This window comes from Pelodiscus sinensis, chromosome 8 (assembly GCF_052426305.1).
Source record: "Pelodiscus sinensis isolate ZL-2025 chromosome 8, ASM5242630v1, whole genome shotgun sequence".
Taxonomy (NCBI): domain Eukaryota; kingdom Metazoa; phylum Chordata; order Testudines; family Trionychidae; genus Pelodiscus; species Pelodiscus sinensis.
In genome coordinates, this window is record NC_143059.1 from 55,197,484 (window position 1) to 55,220,540 (window position 23,057).

A 23,057-nucleotide genomic window follows, 5' to 3' on the forward strand; every position below is an offset into this window, starting at 1 on the left:
GTAGACGCAAAGGACGGTGTAGATGCAGTAATGCCTTCTGTTGACAGAACTCTGTTGACAAAAGGCATTATTCCTCACAGAATGAGGCTTATAGCCATCAACAAAACTGCTGAGTTCTGTCGACGTTATGTCGACAGAACTCAGTGGCAGTGTAGATGCAGGTATAGTTTTGTCAACAAAAGTCCACTTTTGTCGACAAAACCCTGTATTCTAGACACACCCTAGGTGTGGATTAGTGGTAGAAAATTAGCTTTAAGTTCACAATGAAATATATGTATACATCAACACTGCACAGTAAGCCAGAACTTGAGCATCCATACTACATTGTAAACCTAGGTTTACAATTGCTGGACTTGGGTCTCATAGCAGTGGCAATGCATCCATGCTTGACCCTTTGGTCTCAGTACCCTCTGCAAAATGACAGGGCTTGTGCCAGAGTCAAAATGAGACTTGGACTGTGTCTCATCCCTCTAACAGAGTTCTAGGTCTTGCTTGCTTGCTGACCCGAGTCAGACTGATTTGTGTGTGGATGGCTTAGGTGTGGTGTGCAGATATGTCCTAAAAAAGAAATAAGATGCAATTATACCTAATGCTTTGCTTTCCCTATCTAAGGTAAAAAATAAACTCAGTTGACAGAGATTTAGCATTTTATTTTATGTCAGTTTTGCATCTTAATCAGAAACACAACAGACTCATACCAATTTTCATTTGTAATAATATCCTAAATAAATTGATACTTTAACTTATTATACTCACTGATAATATGTTTAATTAGGTTTAATAAAAACTTAATATGCATCATTTCAGGGGTGGGAAAGTGGGTTGATCCGGCCTGCGGAAGCCTTGCCACTCCCCCGCCCCCAGGCCAATTAGGGCCTACCAATTAGGGCGAATGGCTCCTGGCAAGGTGGGAGGAGACTTCACACTCTGCCCCTCCTCCAAGCCCTGATTGGCCTGGGGGTGGGGAGGAGTGCACAAAGTTTCCTCTGCCCTGCTCCCACCCTGTGAGGAGCACGTGGCACTTAGAAACTCCATGTGCTCCTGGTAGGGAGGGAGGAGGCTTCGCCCACTCCTCTGCCTCTGACAAAAAATTATTGCCCACCCCCGATCTATTTACTAAACTGTTGGCTTTGAAGATGTATTATATTAATAATCAATTGTTTACTAAATTAACAAGAACAGGAATTTTCATGTTGCTTCCAGGGAAATACACTTACTTGTACTAATTAAATGCAGAGATAGGTCCCACCCAAATCCAAAGAGCTCAACACCCTCCATGTCTAGATTAATTTCACAGATGTCCTTTCTCTGCAGCTGAGCTAGTCAAAATCTTCCTAAATATGTTCAGGCTGATCACGTTAGCCAAAGTGCAAATGCAGTAAACATGTCAGGAAATCACCAAATGCTGCAAGAATCAAATAATTGTGTACCCATCTACAAGTTGCACAGTTACCCACTTTGAACATATCAGTGTCCAAAGGCAAGACATTGCAGATGAAATTGGGGCACATCCACTTTTGTTGGCACACACAAAACTGAAGCTTTATTTTCCTCCAGTCCTTTTTGAGACTCTTCATTTAAAGTGCATACTAATCAGGTTTAGTGCATACAAATCAGGTTTAGTGATCAGGTAAAGTTCATATTAGAACATGTGCTGTATATTTGAAAGCCAGCTTCTTTCCTTTTTTTAATTTACTGTGTTACCCATTAAATCATTGTACTGATGTTTGATATTGAACACGTGCATGAACACATGCGTATGATGCCTGAGGGTATTCTCTCACAGCACTTGATACTCAGTTCTTCTTCTCAGTTTACTTCTCAAAAGGGCCCCAATGAGAACCAAAACAATTCCTGACAAGAGCAAAGTGGCAACAACAAATGGGCTGTGAACATCATCTTTTTCCAGGAGAACTCCGTTGTGCAAGTCTGTAAATGACAGAGAGACTTTATCTGACTTAATCTTACACTTTTTGCTAGTATAGAAAATATGCAGGACCTGCTAGAGTGATAGAGCATAAAAAACACTGTTGCAATTTATAGGTAAAAAATTCATTGCCATTAAGAAGCATAATAATCAGACCAAAAGTGTCATACTGATCAATTTAGTTTTGAAAGCAAATGAAAAGTATACAAATTGTTGAACATCTGTTATAGTAAAATAGCATAAGCAAATACAGTTTGTTAAAGATGCCTAATAGATAACTCTGGAGTTTAATATCTTATGTTTAGGTGCAACACAAAAGACAGCAATGACAACATCTCACACTGCTTTGTCAGTGTGTCTCAAATATGACCTGGAAGACCATCAATGTGCTTCAGGAATAAAAGGGTAGCTTAATCTATGCTCATTTACACAGTGATATCTATCACAAAAGTTCCAATTCTTGATGGTGTTTTTAACGAGTGTTGATGGTGTTTTAATTACCCAGACTGATGCCACCAATTTATTTTACACAGTCCTTTTTATATTTATAATAATGATTACCTCTGTTGTTAGTTGCATTACAATAATGCCTAAAGTTCCATTTAGGACTGGATTCTTGTTATGCGATACACTATAAAAAAACTAGGATGATAAGGCCTGCAACCCCAAAAGCTAATACTCTAGTATGAAATAAGATGTAACAAGTGAATAACAAGGAGAAGAAACAAGAGAATGAGAGATCAGTGTAAAAACAATGCAAACTGCAGTTAAATGAGTAAGCTATGAGCACAACTTGGTGTTTTTAAATAATTTGAATGTAACTTTATCAATAAATATTAGCAAGGTTAGCCGGCATTAATTGGCTATAGGGTTTTTTAATTGTCAAAACAGAAGTGGATCTTGTAGGTCGATTTGAAGAAGGAAAAAAGTATAGCTTTCAGATTTGTTCAGAGAAGGCACATCATCAGTGAGTAATCATTTTATGACATAAATTGACAAAAGGATGGAGATTTTGTGTGTGTCTGAATAACTGGCTTGCAAAATTTGTGGCAGTAAATTTCAGAATACTTTTATAATTAACTCCTTGTGGCCTTCAAATTGCATTCACAAGGAAAAAGGCTTGTCCCTTAGCACAATCCTGTTTAGAATTTGTGATAAGGAAGCAATCAAAGACTGACATACAAAAAAATGATATTTAAATAATATTGCAAAGTTATGCTTAACAGATACATCAAGAAAAAAAAACCATGCAAATAAATTACCAGATTTTCTGTCCTCATTGATATCTTTTTTATGTTGGATTGGTCCCACAACCACATCTATTTTCTCCTGATAAGGATTTATATCCCTCTTGCGCCTTGCTAAACATCCCTGGTAGCATCGAGAAGAATAATCATATGCCCTACATACAACTATCTTGCACTGCAAGTAAACAGCAGCATGGCTGTTGAGAAACTTGAAGGCATTGAATTTGAAACGAACAATGTATCCCACTGGTGAATAGTAGGAGCTGTAGGTAGAATCTCTTACACATCTGTAACAAAAAAACAACAAAAACAAAACAAATAGGAAATGCTCCTCTAACACACCCAGGAATCTGAGTAAATGTCTCTGCTTTACTGCTGCAATGTAAGCAATACAAAGCAGAAAGAAAGAAGCATGTATAACTTTAATTATAACTAAAAGTTCTTACCCATTCCTGATTAAATCATAAGTTAGGTCTGTGAAGTCATCAGAATATGGAGAAGCCAGGCATGTGTCCATAAATATCACCAGATTTAAATCGGAACTGTAAAGAGTGGCTTGCAGGTATAAATCCTGGTTTAGGTCAACATAATATGGGGAATTGTTAACTGGATTTGAAAAATTAGATGATTCATAAAATGAAATATTCACATCATAACTGCCTTGCTGGGTTTCCCTTATGTCAATGTGACCTTTGGCAGCATATGTTATTTCTACCGTTGTGTCTTGGTTCATTTCACAGGTCACATGAAACTGAAAGTCATTTTCCCTTGTGATAATGTAACCAGAAGGAGAAGTGCTGATTACATTAGAATAGGAGATAGTGTTATTTTTTACCTGTGAAAATAGGAGAGAATAAAATGTGATTCAGGAATATATTTTGTCAAAATGTTACAGTTGTAATAGTTGTTTATGTAAAAAAGACACTGTCAATTTGCAACTTAAAAACTATCTATTTTTTAAAATTAGTTTTCCAAAGAAAATAATATAAATAGTATATATATATACTTCTAATTACTTCAAATATTAGAAACAAATTGCGCTTTTATATTCCTGTTTCTAGTCTTTTCAGAAAGGGTGAAACTGACCACTATGCAAGGGAATATTGATTATACACAAAATTCTGCCAAATGCAGAATGCAAACAAGCTGAAAAAATAGATGTGTAATTCTCTTTTGCGTAATTTTAGGTGTCACTTGTAATATATTATGTATATATTTTTCCAACAGTATTTTCAAATTTATGCTACACCTTTAATTTGGTTCTGACATAATCACAGCCCACTGAAAAGTTTAATTCTCATTAAAATGCACACTTTAGTCCATTGATTGGACTCTCTTGCTAAAGCAGCAATGCTTCTCCCTTGCTCAATTCCTCCTATGATACAGGAAAATGGGGCATTTATACTTTTTCCTTAATATTTATTTTGTGGTTTGGCATCCCACCCCTTTTGATCACCCTCATGCTTCCCAGAAGGGTTTAATGCTCTGGAGTACATGTAGTTTTTTGCTAGAAGAGCCCGAGCCATATTTAAAACAAGGTGCAGGGCTCCCAGAGATAGCATAAAATCTGTCCCCTGAGGACCCTTTTGTAAATTCATTGATTTTTTTTCTATCTATTTATATTATTAGAGGATAGTTGATAGTGTGTGAAGTTAGTTAGGAGGGGTCAGGATTTACTGCCGAGGTGTCCTCACAGGTCTCTGGCTCCATCGATGATGGTTACCAGAAGGCTGCTTGCTTGTATGCTCAATGATGTGTGTCGTGTTGACTTGTGCACTTAGTCTCCACAGCAGACCCCAAAGAGCCCGAAAGACCACAAATCAGATAAGGATTGAAGATGCCTGGCCAGGTTTATTGTTAAGCAAAGTATAGTAATAGTTGTCAGTAGACTCTACTGAACCAATACGTGTATGCAATTCGTAACAATGAAATGACTCAATCAATGGAGAATTTTTATTGCCCCCAGGTCATCCAAAGACTATCCCCCCAAGACACCACTTTATATACAGGTACTAACAACTTACACATTACTGCTGTTGTGTCAGGTTACCACCTTCTGGCGTTTCTTAGATACCACCCATCATCCTGTACCTTGTGGTTTGATTAGATCATCTCTATCCATCATGCTGTCATTTTAGACTCTTTCCTGAACCTGGGTCTGTATCTGTGGGGAGTGTGTACTATGATTTGAAAGTCAGTTCTGGACCTGGATTTCATTCACTCCAAAGTCTATGGTAGTTCAGATAGAGGGGCTTTGTTCAGTCCATTACAAAAAGAGCCTATTCACAAAGTGTGGGTTTATTTTCAGCACCAAAATTATAGGGATTTTTGTTCAAGCCTCTCTCTGATTTAATAGGACAGTGGTTCTCAAACTTTTTGGCCCACAGCCAACCCTCACTTAACACAGACCTTTCTGTGGGCCACCAGCCAACTAGCCATGATGACAAAATGGGTGCAGGAGAGGGTGAGGAGGCAAGTTCTGGCCAAGAGGTAGAGAACAGGAGTGGGATGAAAGTGGGGGTCTGGGAGGAAGGGAGCATGCATGAATGCAGTGGAGTGTGGGGAGCATTGCCTAGAGGGGGCATGGAAAGGTGATGGGGTGCAAGGTCTGGGCATGAGAGAAGCACTAACCTGACTCTGTGTGCCACCCCCTTTACCTGACTCCCAGGTGCCACCCCCTACTTCCATTGGCTAGGATTCCAGCTAATGGAAGCAGCAGAGAAAGCCTCTAAGCAAGCAATTTTCTGTGCTGCCATTCCCCCAGCTGGGAGGAGGCAAAGCAGCAGCACATGGAGCCACTTTCTTACCCCACAGTCTGGATCCAACCCACAAGACTTCCTCCCCTCCCAGCAGCAGGAAGCCAGTGCTGGCAGTCAATCCTCACAGTGGGGCATGGCTGGAGCATCAGAACAGGCTCCAAACTGCAGGGGTGGAGTAAGTCCTTATTTTAAGAGGAATAAGGGATCTTTCGGAAAAGGCTTTATTTTCCGAAAGATCCCTGTCTAGACTGGCGCTTTTTTCTGGCAAAGCTCCGAGCCGGAAAAAAGTGGCAGCCATGTTTATGCAAATGAAGTGGGGGGATTTAAATCTCCGCTTCATTTGCAATTGCGATGTGTCTAATTTGCATCCCTTTTACGGAAAAGGGATGCAGTCTAGACACAGCCTGTATATATAGCATGAATAAGAGCATGAAAACAGGCTGTGCAATGAACCAAGTAGCCAAGGGCACACCCTATGACTCTACCTGAGGGAGTTTTTCCAGATATCACTGACCTGAGCAACATTCACAAGTGTGACCAAGAGGTCAAAGGCTCTCCAGCCTGCTACCAACATCTTGAATCATCAATGACAAATATGAAGTGACAGTGTTCTGTGTTAATTGTATTTTTTTCCCTCAGGACATTTTTTCTAAAGCCAGGGCTGCTAATTGTCAGTCAGGCAGGTAGACAAATTTATGCACCACAAACATATTAATTGACTCAAGCATAGGATGGACACTTTTTACAAAAAAATATTCTGAATCTAAATTTTGGCCTTTTAAAGTAATTGATTTGATAGATCTTTTGTCTAAAGCTACTTAAAGTGACTTATGAATGAAAAGCACATCTCTCACCTGTCTTATTGTACCACATCCATTAAAAGGTATGTTAAATGCAACATAATTTTCTGTGATCTCGTGTGGCTCACAGGATGAATTGTTCAGATAAACATCCCAAGCATTGTAGCCCAGAGACTGAAGATAGGTTCTGTTAATGACTGCACGCATGTATTGTCCAGAACATGACACTGCTAAATAATGAGAAAGAAGGAAAGGTAAATATTAATTTTCTGACATGTATCCAAACATTACTATAACTAAAAATTGACTAGTTTCTGATTTAAAAACTCTGGGTACGCTCAGAAGCTACCAGAGAAATTGGTCCAATAAAAATATTACCTTACCTTCTCTCTCTAACATGATGAACCCAACATTGTAACAACACTGCATGGTATCAAATTTTGCCTGACTCAATGCCCATTAAATAAATAGGAGTCTTTCCACTGATTTCACTGGATTGATTAAGCCCTTACTGTTACCCTACTAATATGTACATTTAAAGTGGGCTTACCTGTAGCATTGTTATTTTCTGGAAATGAATCATAGTAAGCATTGAATCCATTTCTTATCGAACTAAAGTTACTTGAAAACAGAACAGTCATTGTATTTGAAGATGATGTAAATGTATAATTTGAACCACCACAAAGCCTTCCAAGTAGAGGAGATGTACTCTGAGGACCATCATAGACTTCAACAAAGTCATAAACACAATTATATGAATCTTCTAGACTGTGGAGATGAAATTATCATGTGTTAATCTGTAAATACCACAGTTAGACAATAACGGGTTGTAAGGTGAGTGAAATGGGGTTAGAGCCAATTTAGTCCCATTACTTCAGAAGGAATCTAACTAAACTCATGTATAATAGTGTGAACACTAAAGGTATGTCTACACTACCACCCTAGTTCGAACTAGGGTGGTAGTGTAGACATACCCTAACACCTTTGTTTTTAAGACAAGTGAATATCAAAGTTTGGGCTAGCAAATGATTTGGTGAACTAATGCAAATCTATATTCAAATTCGCCTCTCAGATCTGCCACTGAGATCTCTGTTGCATATTCCAGAAAGGTTCTGCACAGGATGATATGCAACGAACACAGTGAGATATGGAGAGGAAGGTTTGACATAAGTCAAAGGGGTTTGTATGCATTCTTTTTTCTTTTAAAAATATGCCTTTAAAATTAACTGTATTGTTTGTTGGATTGAGAACCACAGAGCCCAAAGACTTCTTTATAGTCTCTGTTCTGTAAACAATAAGCAGTAGACAATTAAGCTTGTTCACAAGGGCTATGTCTAGACTGGCATGATTTTCCGGAAATGCTTTTGACGGAAAAGTTTTACGTTAAAAGCATTTTCGGAACAGAGCGTCTAGATTGGCACAGACGCTTTTCCTCAAAAGCACTTTTTGCGGAAAAGCGTCTGTGCCAATCTAGAAGCGCTTTTCCGCAAAAAGCCCCAATCGCCATTTTTGTGATCAGGGCTTTTTTGCGGAAAACAAATCTGAGCTGTCTACACTGGCCCTTTTGCGCAAAAATTGACATGAGATCATCAGTGCTTTTGCAGAAATTCAAGCGGCCAGTATAGACAGCTGGCAAGTTTTTCCGGAAAAGCGGCTGATTTTCCGGAAAAACTGGACAGTCTAGATGCAGCCAAGCTGTTGCTTTGTTATATAGGGCTGACATTTTCTGAATGAAACCTCTCCTTCACATAGATCAAGTCTGAATTCAATCAAGAATCATGTCATATAAGTGCTATAGTACCTTACATTTATGTATTCTTCCAAATACACCTGCACAATTTATAGGATGATACAATGAACACAGCATATTAGCTGAGGTAAAGATAGTAAAAACAGTGAATCTGTGCTTGGCTAATGTGAAAAAAAGATTTTTTTCTAGTTCTGTTTTTATAGAAAACAAAACTGTGCTTCCCCCTGCCATGCGAGCTATTCCAACCCTTTGATGACTCCCAAAGATCTCTCCTCCAGCTCTCTTCAACATTAAATATTCATGCCAAATAGAAGTCTGTCCAGCCAGGGAAAGTAGACTAACAGTTCCCCTTCAGTTTTGCTCCAGAAATGAGATATATGGCCTGCTGACAAAGGCTCAGAACTGGAAAGCTATTTAAGCACTTGCTTAATTTTTAAGCGCCCGAGTAGTCCCATAACACAATGAGTGCTTAAATGCTTTGCTAGATAGGATCCAGAGAGAGAGAGAAGTTGCTTCTGTAGCATTTCCCTTGCCAGCTATCAAAGGAGCAAATGGATCAAATACGATATTTGCATGGCAGTAAGAATGGTCAACTACTAGATTGCCAGATCAGACCTTCTAAGTATTTGATCAGAGACTTTTAAAATGAAATAATACAAAATTCATAAGAAACATAAGTCATAACTCAAAATGAAATAGCTTGAAGAGGTCAGAAAGATTATAAGACTTTTCTATGCAAGATCAAAATATTTTTTAAAAAACCAAACAAATCTGGAAAAGGAAAATCATCATTTCATATCAAATACTCTGATGTCAAAACTGCTGTTCAATACTTAATATTTTACTTACTTGAGGTGCGTAAAGGTGAGTCGGATATAATAATTGTTCTTTACTTCTATATGCCAGACACACTGTACATTCTCTGGAGAGTTCCAGACAAAGAATGGGCTAGAGAATGATCCAGAAGGTGTAAAAAAGTAGCCACCACACCAGCCATTTGTTGCTAAGAGGAACAAAATACAGTGTATTTTAGAATTCCTTTTGGATTTATTACCTGTGAAAATATTTTATCTATTTATCCAGAAGAGGCTTCACTGGAGCTGAAGGGGGAAGAGAAAAAGGTGGCTAGACATGCTCTGGCAATATTTGAAGAAGCCTAAAGGCTGCTAAAAACTTCCATTAGGTTTTAATAACCCTCTAGGAGCCATTATAGAGGAGACAAGGTCAGAAATGAGACATATGGCGTGTCCTCAGAGGCCCAGAACTGGAAAGCTTTTTAAGCACCAGCGTAGTTCCATAACACTATATACATAAATACTTTGTTTGGCAGTATCCAGAGAGAGAGAGGTTGTCTCTCTCGCATTTCCAGCACCAGCTATCAAAGGAGCAAATGAACCAAATAAGATTCTCAAAACCAATTAACAAAATGAACCAAATAAGATTCTGGCTTGTCTCCTCTAATGTCCCCCATCACACCCTCTTTTCTATCTACTGCATCAGAGCCACAAGTGTTATGGTGGTTTCATGTTAGCCAGGCATTATGGCATCCAGGAAATCCCTAGCTGCCTCCTTCAGGGCAGCTTGCTTGCAGCATAGCACTATGCAAGTTACACCACACACCCAAAAGGAGGGACAAGGTTTTGGACCATACATCAACTCTGCACTCCCAAACATCAGTTTCTGCATGATCACAGGAATACTTAAAATAAATCTGATTATGCACCACAACTCCATATAAACGAGAATGTACTTTGTACAAGCAAGTTTTCCCATCAATAATTTCAGTCACTCAGAGCAGATATCAACCAAAGGTTGCGTGCTAAAAGTACAGAAAGTAAAAGGTAAATACACAAGAAGGTTCAGGAAAGTTTGGTTTAAGACAATGTATCTAATCTGGCTCTACTTCTCTTTATTAAAGTGACATCAAATATGTTCATAACTCCTTCCTCACTGACCTCTAGCACCCTCCTTAAGCCTTCACATATAGTAACCCTCTCCCCAACGTTGTTGTTATTTCCCCTACTGGTTTCTCTTCCCCTTTTAAGCATCTCTTGTACAGTCCATTTGTCTCACTGCTTGGCCCCAGATGATTCCATTTTGTATTTAATGAGCTTAAGCCCATAGTTCAGTCTGAGGCACATCAGCCTCCAGAGCTTGTTATAATTAACACAGTGGAAGTAACCTGGCGCCTTCTAGAAGCAGAGCTGAATGCCACAGGGGATGTTAAAATGCAGGTCAGTAGAGTAGTCATGTAAAACCATCCCTGAAAAGGAAGATCTCACCTAGGAGTCTCGTCTGTTGGAGAGATGGGATAGGCAATTGGAGGTGGCTCAAAAGATTCTGACACACAATTAAAATTTGGATGCTTAACACAGAATTCAGAAAAAAGACACTAGTGCCAGTAAGGGACCTGACTTACAATTTTCATGAGTTGGTAAAGTACTTGGAGGATCTGGGTTGACAAAACGAGAAAGAAGCAAAATTAGCAACCATCTTTGTTAAGTAAAACTGTAAACTATTATTTTGCCATAGTATATGAACATGATGACCAAGCCCAAACCACAGCTAATTTGAATCCAGATACAACCTCTGCTCTATCTCTTCCCCACCCTAGTTTATATAACCTAGCAATTTGGTATAATATCAGCTCTTTCCTTCATTATAAGTGGAAAAATTTAGAATTTCCATCTGTGATTACAAAAGTAAAATAACCCCCCACAAACACTAGCCACAAGTAGCCACTCTTTTACAAGACAGCCCTTAATGGTCTTACTATGATTGCAAGCCAAATACAGATGTAGTTCCAGGCCAGAGTACTATCGTATTTAAATTAACCTCAGTCTCAGAATGCAAGGGGCATGAAAGCACAAGAACATAGCATTTTCTCTCCACCTCTTTCTCATTCAAAAATTTCTTACTTGTTTCCAAGACTGCTTCTGAGGCCAAATGAAAGGGTGGGTGTGGATAATTATTTCCTAAATAGAGACTTGGGAGGCATGAGAAATGGCAGGAAATTGGAAATAAATTACTGATTTGAGATTCACTCTTGCACTCACCAGAAAAAAAGAAATATGGTGTGGATTTACTGAGCTATAGCCTCCTTTTCATGCACACATATTCAAAGGGAAATAACGATAGGGAGAAGATAAATCTCTAAGGCAAAACTGAAAGCTGCCCTCAATTTACAAAAAAGGAAAAAGCATGAACAAAGAGGTAATCATGAAATGCCAGGAGCATCTACATTATTGCATAGTTACAGTACATAATTTTACATATGTAAAAAGAAAAATATTTTACCTGATGTCCTTGATGGAGAAGTAGAAAGCTCTTAAATGTAAAAAGTAAACAGTAAAATTTGATACAATCTTTGGTATTAGCATGAACTATACTATACTTAAGAACATTTTATGAAACTTCTGCTATACAGTGGTGTATAAACAAAGTATGGTTTTAGAGTTGAGCCAATAAGAAAAAATAAACACTTATTGAGAAAAAATGGACAACAATGCTAACTTTAAGGTAATCTGACTAAGAAGATGACACAGGGGAGAAATAGGTTCTGACACAGCTAGAAAGTAGAGCTAGAACTGAAAAGGAAAGTCATACTATCCCCATTCAGTTGATTTACTCCCCAACATTTGGCCTACATATAAGTCACCACAGAATTTTATAATTATGACCCTCCTCCCCATGATACTATAGAAATGTAACTGGGTCTTCAGAAATGATTGTGAAAACATACAGAATTAAACAGATGATGCAGTTCTTCCTATAGGTTGTTCCAGCTCTCTTAAATTCCTGCTGTTGAATTCCATACTATTCTATCAAAGCCTACAGAATAGATTTGTTTATCATTTTTTAAAATTATGTGTGAATAAAGTACAAACAATTAATATAAGATGCATATATTGCAATTTAATTCAATACAAGATTTTATGTCATGTTCTTAATCTTCAGGATCTTAACAGACTTGCCTAGTAGCAAAGCCAACTTATGTGACAGTGACAGGATAGGGAGAGGATTCTTTCCTTGACTCAATTTTCTATGGGTTGTTTCCAGCCAATCGTAGCTCCTAAAACACAGTTAGGGGCTGACCAATCAGCTGTCTTAACAAGGATTTTTTTGCCAGGCTATACCTTATTTATTAGATAACTCCAGGGACTGTGACCCCAAATAACCATAAAAGATTACCCACCAGTTAAATGCAGAGCAAATCTAATAGTTATTTAATAATCAAGTTTTAATCACACACATCCAAAATACGTAAAAAATCTGGACTTTGGGTATATTAAATTAATAAATTAATAGCAAACATGTAAATCTTAGTCTTACCTGGAAGTACAGGGTAATAAAAAGCAGAAAATCCATATTCTGAATTATAAGAGGCTCTGTTTAATAGAACTGTCAGAGTGTCTGAAGATGATGAGTAGCTGAGATTTGAACCATTACAGATTTTCCCAATTAAAGGTGATGTATACAGGTGTCCATCATAGATTTCAATAAATTCCTGAGAGCAGTTCAAACTGTGGAAGTAAGTTAATAATGTATCATTTAGAAGCTGGGTAATCTAGTCACATTATTTTATACCTCTGCGTTATGCATTAGTCCTTTCAATAACATCAGGTGAGGAATTTCACAGATCCTTTTATTCTCAAAATCTAGGAATTCTGTGCCCAACATCATACACAAAGGAATTTATTTGCTTTAGAAATTAATTCTTCCTCCTCAGTTCCACAAGGGGCAGCCTCATGAAGAATGACTTATGTTCTAAAATGTAGACACTGCAGACTCTTCCCTTCAATGACTCCACTGCTCTTCCTGTCCTCTTCGAAAGGGAGGAATAGCCTGTCTTCTCCAGCATCTACACATTGCATTCAGACTCTGACTCTACTTTGTTCACCACTCATTCCAGCGTTCAGTAACTCAGGACCTTCTTAAGGGCAGAAAATGTGAAGAGTCTCTTTCACCACTGGACATTTGACCACACAGCTGGAAATGGATGAATAATTGATGTCTAAGTTTGTTTCTGTTTTTCCAGAACTGTCAAATCAGGAGAAAACTTGTTTCAACCATGACTGAAACCACAAACTCTGAATAATTTGAACAAACCTGAAAAGTCAACAAAAATGTGTTTCCGGGTGAACCAAATGTGTAGTTTCTGGGCATTTTAAACTTTATTTTCAAATATGGGCAGAGGAAATGAAGCATTAGATTCAGAAAGCAGAAGCAGCTGTCTCTGCCCCTTTGTATTCTAAGTTTAGCTTCATGGCTAGAGAACTCTTCTGGAAGGTGGAAAACCTAAGTTTGAATTCCTGAAGCACATCAGGCAGCAGAGGGAACTGAAACTGGGTCTCCAATATCCCAGGAAAGTACTGTAGCCACAGGCTAAAAACAATATTTGGAAAACCTCTACCTTCAACTGTTGTGTGAATGGCTTGTGAATCAAAGCAAAATAATCTTTTCCTCTGGAATTATTTAATGAATATGTTCTGAATTCACAAATAGGTTCAGGTCTACCAAAACTGCATTTTTCGGTAAACAAGAAGTTTGTCGAAAATTGCTCACCCTGGTCTACACGCAGCTTGCCAACTGACTCCAAACTCCTTGAGAACATCTACTGTAAGGGTACATCTACACAGCAAGCACATTATTTTGAAATAAATTCAAAATAATGAGCTTCTTACTCCAATTTTTGTAAACCTCATTGTATGAGGAGTAAGGGAAGTAGGAGGAAGAGTGCTCTATTTCGAAATAAATGCTGTGTAGACATGCCAAAATTTGAAATAAGCTATTTTGTGTTGAGCTACACAATTAGCATAGCTCAAGTTGCGTAGCTTATTTTGAGTTTAGCCCTACTGTGTAGATGTACCTGAAGAGTCCAGGTCCAAAAAAGGGGCAGAGGGCAGCACTCTGGTGTTGGTATACATGACAGCCCATTTCTTCATGAGATGGCTTTTTATCCTAGGACTAAGATTTTACAACTCAAAAAAACTTGCCTCTACAATCAGGAGAATATTTCTTTCTTGACTAACCACAGCACAGCACCCCATTCCAGCCTATGCCATCTCTGATTGCAACAAAAATGGATCCAAGGCAGTTGCTGTTTTGGAAGTTTCCAGCACCTCCAAGATCCAATATACATAAATAAAATAAATGTTTTTGGAAGGCTAGGATGCTGGTAATCCTTCATACTTACCTAACATAGGAGAAAACTAGTACTATCTGATAATTGTCTGTTTGTATTTCCCAGACACACTGTGTGATGAGACCGTTTCCAGGGTAATATGGACTAGAAAAAGACCCAGATGGATCTGAGAGGAAGCCACCACACTGATATCCTATTAGAGAACATAAAATGAAAGAATGTAAAACCAAACTGCTTCCTATTTTGTTTTCAATTCTTAATCTATCTTCCACATGGAAGGCCAAAAGAAAATTCCAGACCTGAACACTCCACCATCTGTTGAATTCAGTAAGTCAATTTCATTTAACAATTTGCCCAGTTTACAATTTGGATCAATGTATTATGAAAACTGCAACAAAAATCTAATCCTTCCTGGTATGTCTGGGCTTGAAATACTGCATGCAATTTCTCTTTCAGTACTTTGGTATTTCATCTTGTACACTCACTCAACACCCCAAAAATATAGAGATACAATCTATACGTGTTTTTGTTCTTACATTAACTGAACTCTTTTGTTCCTCAAAATTCCATTTGAAGTTTGAATGAAAAAAGTGAGTCGGTTCCCTTTTGTTCTGAGGTGACTTGGTCATTTTTCAAATTATTGAAGAAAGATACTATTGGCAGAACCCTAAGCATTCCCTGCTCCTTTTGAGGGTTTATAAGGAGCACTGTAGAAGCTCAGTAGCTGCCTGGAGCACTCAAAATTTATCCTTCTATTAAAAATCCAAGGATATGCGACTTACCATATGTTGCACGTTCTGCCCATGTTGTATTTTCTGTGGTAGCTGTGCAAGAAAAAAGGTTGATATTAATAGTCAAGTAAAATTGTTCTCTTCTATAATAATTTTTGATTGATTTGAGCAAAACTGTGACTTCAGCTGCAGAGTGTCAGTCACCAAATTACATCACATTAAAAAAGGAAGCAAGAAAATGTGATTTGATTCATGATCTATAATAATCTGCATTCTGATTCTTTTCAGGATTTGCACAAATTCCACTGGAACAAAATTGAAAAGATCTCTGCAATGGCTAGTCCACCTGTGAGGAAGCACACACACTCTACCCATCTTTTGAGGGAATCACCTTGGAAAAGAGTAAACATACAGGCCTGCTGATGGGGGACGAGAGGGCAAAGGAGGCAACTGTCTGGTATCTGGCAAGTCATATCGCCACCCGAATTCTAGGCAGAACACTGTGGGCACCCCAGAAGGGCTGTCTGAGGGAGGCTAGCCCAAGCCCGATCCCTTCTGCTTGAGGTCCCATCCCTTCTGGTAACATGGAGCCAGTTCCCCCCTTTTCCTTCCCTCCCCACCACACACACACACACTCACACACACCCCTTTTCCAGGAGCCCAGCAATTCTGTTAGCCCCCCTGTAAACAACACATGTGGTGGTGCTCTATGTCATAGGAGTGCCCATAAAGTGCTCTGGATTCAGCACATCACTGTGGCAATCTCTACAAGCGACACTTCAACAGGGATGTTATTGGCGCTGTTCTCCGGTGGGCAAAGATGGTACCAATGGCACTTCCATAAAGATGAATGCTTTCTACAGAACAATGGGGCCAAACTGGCACAGAAAGTAGCCATTAGTAAATCAGGCCTAAGATGTAATACCTGGAGAAACTATGTGAATAGGTAGGAAAAGATAAACATAGCGGCTACGTCTACACTGGCATGAATTTCCGGAAATGCTTAAAACGGAATACATTCCGTTTTCAGCTTTTCCGGAAAAGCTGTCTACACTGGCCCTTTTCCGGAAAAGCTTTTCCGGAAAATGGACTTATGCCCGAGCGGGAGCATCGTACGGTTTCCGGAATAGCGGCTGATTTTGTACAGTACAGCATCGTTGCTTTTCCGGAAATTCAAGGGCCAGTGTAGACAGCTCGCGGCTTATTCCGGAAAAGCGGCTGATTTTCCGGAATAAGTGGCCCAGTGTAGACGCACCCAGCATGTTTTTATTGAATAAAAATACAATTCATTTTTACTCATTTCTTTAAAAAAATCTGCTTTTGAAAACAGGAACCCATGGACTTGTTTTGAAGTTCTAGAATTCTGATTGGCCAAATCAGTGCCTTATATTTGTTGTCCTTCGCGTTGAGAGGTGAGGGTTCAGATATGATGCCTGTTTCATCCTCATATCCAAACCCCAAATCCTAGTTTAAACTTATTACACTAATAATTAATTGTAGTGTTAGCACTGCTGTAGAACACAGAGCCACCCAGATCAGGAGGATGGCACTGTAGAGCAAGCCACTATACATACACACAGTACAATGTCTCAGCTTGGTGAGAATCTCATTTTAAGAAAGCAGCAAGTGGATATAACAACAGTCAAGGATTGGGAAGGGCAAGGGTAACAAATAAGTGTAACTATGTCCACACTTACTAAGTTTTGGGAATTTTTTTCCTGGGAATATATATTTTGTATAAGAATCTTATTAAAATTGTGATAATTAATTGTGGTAATTAAGTAAGATATGTAGCCAACGCAAATGCTTTAAAAAGCGAGAAAATCCCAATATAAGGAAAATCTTTTAGCCCTTAATCATACCTCTTACCCTAAGTGACACTGGCTGATGTGGGTGTATGGAGTCTATGTCAGGGCGGAAATTCAGCACCTATGGCTCGCCTGTGTTAGCTGGCTTGGGCAGCAAAGATGTAAACTTGTGGTATAGTTTGGATTTGGGCTGGAGCTGGGGTAACATCAGGGACAGGGGTAGCATCATCAAGCTCATACTCTCTCCTGAGCCCGAACATCTAGACAGTAATTTTGGTTATTTTGTTGCTAAAGTTTTTGAGATTTTGACTTTTCATGATGGCCATAAAGGGAACTCTATTTGGTATCTCAACATTGTTTCCCGCCCTACTGCACTGAGAACTATGCAGAATGAGTCTCTGTTATGACAAAAAGGATACGTGACTTACAACTTATATAGTACTCCGTAGTGTTCTCTCCAGAGGCTGATACATGCAAAAAAGACAACAATCAAGATACTAATGAGCTTTGAGTCAGTGTCCTTCACATTCACATGCACAATCTATACAATAATATAAGTAGTACTAAGAACATACACAAGAATAACAAGTAAAGGAAGTATGTTAACACAAAAGACAAAGGCAAACTTCCGACACTTTTGTTAAACAAAAGCATTATTAGAGTGTGTCGATTCCTATGATGTGCAGTTTTACCAAAAAATGAGCGATTACTGTAATTAAATAAGGGTTTACATTAAAAGGAAGCCAAACCCAGCCTTCCAAATTAATTGTGGGGAAAAATGGAAGCTGACTTCAAATCTCTTTACTGTGATTCTTTTCCTATGAGTTTATTGATGAGGACAGGGTGAAAATGAGGACAGACACATGCATGGAATTAAGTGGCAGGCCACTGCATCTATAAACTTTAGCATACTGGTGGGGAAGAGTGTACTACTGACTTATCACTCATACTTTTCAGTTCCAAGCATTTAATTGGTTCCAGTGCAGAGATTACAAGGTTATATGCAATCCATAATGGTGGCAGGGTGATGAGGTTCCTTATAATATTTCCTATGATTTTGGGTGGCTGTCCTCAGCATACTCATCAGGCCTTATCTCTCTCTGAATCCTAGAACCATCCCCACCACTAGGGAGGGAGAGAGTGAAACAGGGTGATGAACTCAGCCCTCAAAGGCTAAAAGTCTGACCCTGATGTATGAGTCCAATGCCAGCCATCAAAATCACTGGTCTTCTACTTCTGGGAACTGGTCATTTTATTTTCATAACTGACTATAAACCAGCCAGAAACTAGCTTGGTTACTCCCTTCCAGTCACACTGCCTGATATCACAACACCTGTCCAGTGAATGCCTGCTCATGCTGTAAGCATACAACATCACCTCCATCTGACAGATGTGGACCGTCATCCCCAAAACCCTTTTGGCCACTTGAAATGGATAGTCCTACGCTGTGTCACTGAAAACCTATTTCTCTAGGGATATCTTGGTGACTCCCTTGCTCACGTGAGCACGGTCAGCTCCCAGCCCTTGCCTCTCAGGGAGTACAGAATTTGTATGAGCTGACCCCACATATGCATCTTCTGAATGAGAACAGCTCTGGCTCTGCAGCCCAGCTGAGATTCAGCTGCCATCCTGGTTATTCTCTTGTGGACTCAATGCTCTACAGAGTGCCTGCAATTGCATGTGCCCTGTGTAGCTTCTGAAACAGACAAGTGCATTGGGTTCATTTCATTTTGCCATGCCCTGACTTCTTTCCCTCTGTGGATCCTGAAAAGATTTCCAGAGCTCTATTGCCTGCACCTGCTGTAGGACCAAATCTTAATGTTTTACTTGATTTTTACTCAGAGGTTAATCTTGAATTGTTGTCACAACTTCCACTGAATATATAAACTGAGTAAACAAGGACATCATCATTTGGCCTAATCAGAATAAATTGCTAAGTAAGTAAAAGTTAAATGTTACAATGTGATCATGTTAATCACTTCTGTAGATGTGAGCAAAAAGTTTAAAACAACGTGCCTCTTTGTAGATAAGTCGTATTAGAATGTTTTATAGAGACTTTGTATTAAGCCCTTTTCATATAACTTTTATTAAGCATTTACATATAACTTTGTAAGTCTTTTTTTAATATTATAGTCCTTAGGAATAATGAAGGTAAAGAAAATGTCTTTGTATTAGAAGTAGAATGGATCTCTCCCTTTTGACTTTAATGTGGACTTGTTGAATGAATGAGGTATGAATGAATGTGGCGTGGAAGGCAAGCACCTCTGAGGATAAACAGCTGCAACAGTTAGAAAAGGGAAGAATAGGAGCCAAACCTAAAGTCACTAAGACCTCTCAAGGGGGCCATTGAGAAAAGATCAGACATACTGATAGCCTTAGGAGTCAGGAGCAAGCTCCTTCTTTTGAAGCAAATTCAAAAACCCTCTTTGAAGATGAATGTAGCAGCATTGAGGACAACACCCAGAAGAAGGTGCCACAGATCACTAACTGATACAACTGGAGCTCATAAATTTGCCTAAAATGACTAACTGATACAGTTAAAGTGTGTAGATTTGCATGAGAGGGTGTCTTGCAGGGGACCCTGGGTCTTGTCTTGTCAACACTGGAACATCGATCCAGATGGCAGAAGCCCGGCTCCTCTCCTCACCTTGTAACTCACCTCGCCAGTGAAGATAAAGGGAGCAGCTAGTTGATAACAGCAAGACCCAGTGTGTTTGTGTGTGTGCATGAGTGCGTGAGTGTAATTATATCATATGCATATGATACAGTGTTGATATATATATATATATATATATATATATATATATATATATATATATAATACCAATAAATGTGGCATTTTGCCTTATCCCCCTGAAAAAAAAACCCATTAAGTTCTTTAAGTACATCTTGATTTATATCAGTGTGACATCCCTCTCATTTGACTCAAAGGTTATGTCTATACTGTAGCCTTTTTGCAGAAAAGCATATGCGAATGAAGCACAGTATGGAATATCACCGTACTTCATTTGCATAAGTAATGAGTGGCCATTTTTGCGCAAGAGGAGGTCTCTGTGCAAAAAGGAGCCGTCTACACGGCTCGTTTTTGGACAAAAACCTCTTACACAAAAACGGCTGCTCATTACTTATGCAAATGAAACGTGGCGATATTCTACGCCGTGCTGTATTTGCATATGCTTTTCCGCAATAAGGCTACAGTATAGAAGTAGCCAACGATTTGGTTTCATTTAGCAATTCAAACAGACAATTTAGGCATTAATACCCATAACGGAACCTGGGCAAATTATGCAACCTATAATTTGGTAAAAGCCTTCAGCGGGGTAGGTAGTTACACCTTTTCTGCCTCAAGTTGCCATTTACTTCAGAAAATTGCTTAGATCATTTTGTTGGGAAATTCACAGCACCTCTAGTGTATGTATTGTGATTTAATGTAGCAATAGGCAGCACATTAGATACTATCAACCTGTTATCAAAGAAAGCAATACAATATAAAATGGAAAGTGATATAAGTTCTGTGGTAGTCAGTATAAAAAACAAGTAATTGTGATGTTAAAGATGAGGCAAAGAAGACTATAGATGTAAGCAACATCTGTTGTATATATTAGTTTTCAGCATGTCAAATTCTCTATCAAATTTGAAAAGAGAGAAGGAGAAAGAAAATGAAAAGAGTGGTTCTACTTTAGGTAGACTGTAGTAAATTGAGGTACTTTTCACTACCATTACATGATTGCAATGGCCAGAAGGGATTGGAAACATCTCCTTCATTCTGGACACCCATCTCCTCTTTCTCCGCCTGCTCTATCACTCAACTTTAACTACGTGGGTTTATACAACAGATACATTAGCAAAGAATACAACCATTGTACAAATTATACTTCTGTTTCACCAAAATCATCAATCACTCTTTACACAACAAATGAATTGTGTCCAAAACATTTAGATAACATCTGAGACATGAGGTGGATGAGGTAATAGTTTTTATTGGCTTGACTTCTGTGGCTACGAGAGTAGTTTCTCAGACAGATCTTCTTCAGTTAATCCCGTGTTTCTCAAACTGAGGGGGATTGTAAGCAACTTTGAGGGGGGTCGTGGTATCACAAAGTTTGAGAACCCCTGAGTTAATCCAACAAAAGGTATTACCTCACTGACCTTGTCTCTCTAATACCCTGGGTCTGAAACAATTACCACTGCACATAAAGTAACATCTGTTCATAAGACCACATTGAAAAAGTAAAGCATTATACAAGTATTAAATAGCAACTATGGCATTAGTTGCAAAGACCGCTAATGCAGAACCTGATTTTCCTCACAAGAACACCAGTGCTTATCAAAAACAACTTCTCTGAAGTTAATTAAGTGATTCTGGTGTTAGAATCAGGCTCAAAAAGAGTTCTAGGAATTTAGACAATAACATTTGTCAGCAGCAGAGGCTGCCAACTTTTTCTCTCTGAAAACTTGCCTTCATCCTCTTACAGGTAAGGGAGAAATGTGGGAGAAATCAGATCATTTTAGACCATACCTGCATATAAAAGCAACATCCAAATGAAGGTCACAGATTCATACATTTTGACTGGGTTTAGAGGTGCGAGAAATGCAATGAATTTCAAGATACACATTGCTTGAAAATATATAGAGGCAGCCCTTGAAATCTGATCTTTTCTCTATCAAATTAGTTAAAAGGAAGTGATACATGGGTCACCTTTAAAAACAGCTTTTGGTGCCGACCTATTCCAGTAAACCATGATAACAATGTAGGTGCCCTCAACGCAGCTTTGATTTCTTATCATTTATTTCAGTTATTTCCTCAAGAAACAGCTAGCTTTGAGAAATTCCATGTCATATTTATGCTGCTCTCTTTTCTCTTCATTTTCTAGGGGCAGGTGGGTTCTAGGGAAGAAGTGTAGGCTCGAAGACTCAGTCACCAACCTGAAGAAAAATAATCGGCTACTCTCAGATCAGTTCATAGCCCTTGCCTCAGGGTGCTGGTTGTTGTGCAACCCCATTCCCTCCTTCCCCCATCCCCCTAAAAAAACAAAGTAATAGTCTTTTTTCCAAAAACAGACTGTGAGGCCCCTACCCTAGCAGTGCAGCTGTCAGGGCCTCTTGCAGGCCTCTGCTGCTGTTATTGGAAAGTGTTTTTGCAGTTCAGACTAGATTTGTGCAGTCCTCAATGGTTCTTTATGACTTGGAATCTATATTGTCTGTGCTGCTAATATCAGACCATCACTTGACACTGCTCAATTGGGTTGGAGGATCTTAGCACATACCTGTGAGGCTTCTCTTCAGAATAAGACTGGCTGCTCCCCAACCTCCCGGCCCTTATAGACGCAGATCACCCTGTCTCAAAAACCACCCTTTCACAGAGACCAGACAGTACCTGCCTACTAACATGTACCATGACCCACCAGGCTGCACTGGTTGTTCAGAGTACCTGTTAGTAGGCAGATACTACAATTGCAGCATAATCAGTGGAAGCTTTGCTTTGAGAACATACAATCAACACATACTCTGGAAAGATCAAGCTCTGGGTAGATTAAGCACTAAAAGATACCTTTGGCCTTCACTTCTCTGTGCCTCAGTTGCCCAGTTACAACATTGGATTAATTACGTCATTTAATCATGCAACTTCATTTTTGTTTCTGTTATACTCCCTGGCTACAGAAAGCGCACAGTAGAAAGATCCCCAAGGAAAGGAATAGTTTGTATTGTGTCTATCAAATAAGGCTGAACAAGGACAATACAAAAATATTGAATGAGGCAGAGTTCCTGGGTGGAGAAATAGCATATGGTCAGCTAATTAAAGACTACATCTTAATGCATGTGCACAAAGATGCTGAATTTGTGTTCCCCAGGCAACTTTAACTATGGTATTTCCTAATTTTTGAGTGCT

At 38.9% G+C, this 23,057-nt stretch overlaps 1 protein-coding gene across 1 annotated transcript; it reads right to left on the bottom strand.

Annotated features, from left to right (window-relative positions):
• Positions 1-774: 774 nt before the first annotated feature.
• LOC102451778 (scavenger receptor cysteine-rich domain-containing protein DMBT1-like) lies at positions 775-21,732 on the bottom strand. Its single transcript, XM_025184757.3, has 11 exons — positions 21,687-21,732; positions 15,411-15,452; positions 14,680-14,821; positions 12,816-13,006; positions 11,781-11,810; positions 9,333-9,486; positions 7,284-7,501; positions 6,788-6,963; positions 3,621-4,009; positions 3,190-3,461; positions 775-1,929 (listed from the first exon to the last, which is right to left on the bottom strand). Exons 1-11 carry the CDS (start codon positions 21,730-21,732, stop codon positions 1,781-1,783), a joined length of 1,809 nt encoding a protein of 602 aa, XP_025040542.3. The 3' UTR covers positions 775-1,780.
• Between the last annotated feature and the right edge of the window lie 1,325 nt (positions 21,733-23,057).